Source organism: Salvelinus sp. IW2-2015, unplaced genomic scaffold, assembly GCF_002910315.2.
Source record: "Salvelinus sp. IW2-2015 unplaced genomic scaffold, ASM291031v2 Un_scaffold1203, whole genome shotgun sequence".
Lineage (NCBI taxonomy): Eukaryota > Metazoa > Chordata > Actinopteri > Salmoniformes > Salmonidae > Salvelinus > Salvelinus sp. IW2-2015.
Window position 1 is genome coordinate 89,118 of NW_019942776.1, and position 4,174 is coordinate 93,291.

Below are 4,174 nucleotides of genomic sequence, written 5' to 3' on the forward strand. Positions count from 1 at the left end.
CCCATGTCCGCCATCTTACTCACAGGTCAGAGTCACAGGTCAGACTGACCTTAACCCTAACTCCTTCCTCCACGCGGTCAAAAGAAGTGCACTATGCCATTTCAGATGCAACTTCACTCTTCTCAGAGTATGATAACACTACATACTGGTACTCACTGTACGAGATTTCATACTACTACTGGTATCACTGTAACAGAGACTTCATACTACATACTGGTACTCACTGTAACAAAACAAGATTTCCTACTACATACTGGTACTCACTGTAACAGAGATTTCATACTATATACTGGTACTCACTGTAACAGAGATTTCATATTACATACTGGTACTCACTGTAACAGAGATTTCATACTACATACTGGTACTCACGGTAACAGAGATTTCATACTACATACTGGTACTCACTGTAACAGAGATTTCATACTACATACTGTACTCACTGTAACAGAGATTTCAAACTACATACTGGTACTCACTGTAACAGAGATTTCATACTACATACTGGTACTCACGTAACAGAGATTTCCTACTACATACTGGTACTCACTGTAACAGAGATTCCTACTACATACTGGTACTCACTTTAACAGAGATTTCATACTATATACTGGTACTCACTGAAACAGAGATTTCATACTACATACTGGTACTCACTGTAACAGAGATTTCCTACTACATACTGGTACTCACTTTAACAGAGATTTCATACTACATACATGGTACTCACGTGAAACAGAGATTTTCATACTACATACTGGTACTCACTGAAACAGAGATTTCCTACTACATACTGGTACTCACTGTAACAGAGATTTCATACTACATACTGTACTCACTGTAACAGAGATTTCCTACTACATACTGGTACTCACTGAACAGAGATTTTCCTACTACATACTGGTACTCACTGTAACAGAGATTTCCTACTACATACTGGTACTCACTGTAACAGAGATTTCATACTATATACTGGTACTCACTGTAACAGAGATTTCATACTACATACTGGTACTCACTGTAACCAGAGATTTCATACTACATACTGGTACTCACTGTAACAGAGATTTCACACTACATACTGTACTACATTTATCAATATTAGTTCTACAGATCACCGTGTGTGTACTGTAACACAATCACACATCGTGTTTACAGGTCACGTTGCGTTGTGTGTTCCTGCCAACCCCTTTTCCTCCTCCCCCCCTACAGTCACCCACTGTCTGGGTCATGTGGTCAACATCTACGTGTTCTCGGTCAGTGACCTCAGCATCCTGGCCTGTCTGTTCCCCAGGGTCCTAGCCAACAACGGGTAATGACATCAACATTATTTCACCATACAATACTCCTGGTGCTGTCCGTGTTATCTAGAGATATATCACCTTTAAAAGGTCTTCTCTTGTATCTGATTACTGTGTTGACTATTGACTATGTGTTGACTGTTTACTATGTGTTTGACTCATTTACTATATGTTGACTATTTACTATGTGTTGACCGTTTTACTATGTGTTGACTGTTTACTATGTGTTGACCGTTGACTGTTTACTAGTTGTGTTTACTGTGTGTTGACTGTTTACTGTGTGTTTGACTGTTTACTATGTGTTGACTGTTTACTAATGTGTTGACTGTTTACTATGTGTTTGACTGTTTACTATGTGTTGATTATATACTATGTGTTGACTATATACTATGTGTTGACTGTTTACTATGTTGTGACTGTTTACTATGTGTTGACTGTTGACTGTTTACTAGGTGTTGACTGTTTACGATGTGTTGACTGTTTCTATGTGTTGACTGTTTACTATGTGTTGACTGTTTACCGCTGTGTTGATGCTTTACTATGTGTTACTGTTTACTATGTTGTTGACTGTTTACTATGTGTTGACTGTTTACTATGTGTTGACCGTTTACTGTGGTGTTGACTGTTTACTATGTGTTGACTGTTTAACTATGTGTTGAGCGTCACTGTGTGTTTGACTGTTTACTATGTTGATGTTTACGTTTGTTACTGTTTACTATTTTGACTGTTACTATTGTGTTGACTGTTTACTGTGTGTGACTGTTACTATGTGTTGACTGTTTACTGTGTGTTGACTGTTTACTATGTGTTGACCGTTTGCAGGTCTGAGATTGCCGTTGAGATGGTCGTGGTGGTTCTTTTCAGACAGTTCCAGGTAGGACAGAATACAAAACCATTCTCAACGGTCAAGACGTATGATTCCAGTAATTCTGTCATTTCAACCCCGTTTTACCCACTGGGTGACTGGAAGACAAAGAGCTACTTGCTGTGGTTTCTGAAGATGCCCGGTAGCTCGGTAATTCCACATTGTCTCTCTCTCTCTCTCTCTCCCGTTACTCCACGAATGACGGGATCCTGCTTCTGTTCATCTTTGCGTTTATGTACGTCTTCGCCTCACACTACTTCCGACGAATCACTTCCCAGGGATTTTGCGCTGAATACAATAGGTGTAGTAGACCTTACAGTGAAATGCTAAAATAAAACAACCGTAAAAAGACAGGCTATATACAGTAGCGAGGCTATAAAAGTAGCGAGTCTACATACAGACACCGGTTAGTCAGGCTGATTGAGGTAGTATGTACATGTAGATATGGTTACATGTACAGTATTTACACAGTCCCGTATCAGAATAAAAGTAAATAAACCTCCTGCCTTTATGTCCTTAACCTAATCTGAATCCCTATGCCTAACCTTTGGCTTTGCCCGGGGGGGAATATCCTGTCTGTCTGCAGATATACTTTATCTGGGTGACACGGACGCAGCGTCAGTTTGAGTGGGTGTCTGACATCATCCGGGAGGTGGAGGAGCAGGACAGTCTGGATTTGGTCTCTGTCCACATCTACATCACACAGCTGGCAGAGAAGTTTGACCTGCGAACCACCATGCTGGTGAGAACAACCAACAAACGGTTTCCTGGACGTAGATTAAACACATTCTCAACTCAGGGCTAGGCTTAATCTGGGTCTGGAAAACTGGCCCTAAAAGTGCTTGAAATGTCACAGGATAAGAGTACAACAGTTTAGATATATTGTGTAGTTTAGTTGTAGCTACTATTATGCACCAGGAGGGCAGAGTTTGCACTTTAGGACTTTAGGATTTTAAGACGTTAGGACGTTAAGACTTTAAGACGTTAGGACGTTAAGACTTTAAGACGTTAAGACTTTAAGACTTTAGGACGTTAAGACTTTAGGACGTTAAGACTTTAAGACTTTAGGACGTTAAGACTTTAAGACGTTAGGACGTTAAGACTTTAAGACTTTAGGACGTTAAGACTTTAGGACCTTAAGACTTTAGAACTTTAAGACTTTGTGACTTTAAGACTTTAGGACTTTGTGGCTTTAAGACTTGGCGACTAAGACTTTAGGACTTTAGGACTTAGGTGATTTTGTGACTTTGCGACTTTAGGGCTTTAGGACTTGGGGACTAAGACTTCAGGACTTTAGGGCTTTAGGACTTGGTAACTTTGTGACTTTAGGACTTTAGGACTTTGTGGCTTTAAGACTTGGCGACTAAGACTTTAGGACTTCAGAACTTTAGGACTTAGGTGATTTTGTGACTTTAAGACTTTAGGACTTTGTGACTTTAAGACTTTAGGACTTGGTGACTAAGACTTTAGGACTTGGTGATTTTGTGACTTTAAGACTTTAGGACTTTGTGACTTTAAGACTTTAGGACTTGGTGACTAAGACTTTAGGACTTTAGGACTTGGTGATTTTGTGACTTTAAGACTTTAGGACTTTGTGACTAGAACTTTAGGACTTGGTGATATTGTGACTTTAAGACTTTAGGACTTTAAAACGTTAGTACTTGAGGACTTTAGGACTGTACATTTAACAACAGTAAATGTAGTATGTGGTACTAAAGTGGGATGTCCTGATGTGTCTGGTCAGTACGTGTGTGAGCGTCACTTCCAGAAGGTGTGGAACAAGAGCCTCTTCACCGGCCTGCGCTCCGTCACCCACTTTGGCCGTCCACCATTCGTCTCCTTCTTCAGTTCTCTGCAGGAGGTGCACCCTGAGGTTAGTTACTGCTACACAACAGTGGTGTGGTGTGGTGTGTGTGTGTGTGTGTGTGTGTGTGTTGTGTGTGGTGTGTGTGTGTGTGTGGTTGTGTGTGTGTGTGTGTGTGTGTGTGTGTGTGTGTGTGTGTGTGTG

At 40.6% G+C, this 4,174-nt stretch overlaps 1 protein-coding gene across 1 annotated transcript in view; it reads left to right on the forward strand.

Annotated features, from left to right (window-relative positions):
• The window catches only part of LOC112070024 (dual oxidase 1-like), a 52,375-nt gene that overhangs the window by 45,108 nt on the left and 3,093 nt on the right, over positions 1-4,174 (forward strand). The window contains 2 exon segments of the mRNA XM_070438809.1: positions 2,753-2,908; positions 3,911-4,039. Of these exon segments, the coding sequence (XP_070294910.1) occupies positions 2,753-2,908; positions 3,911-4,039 (285 nt within the window).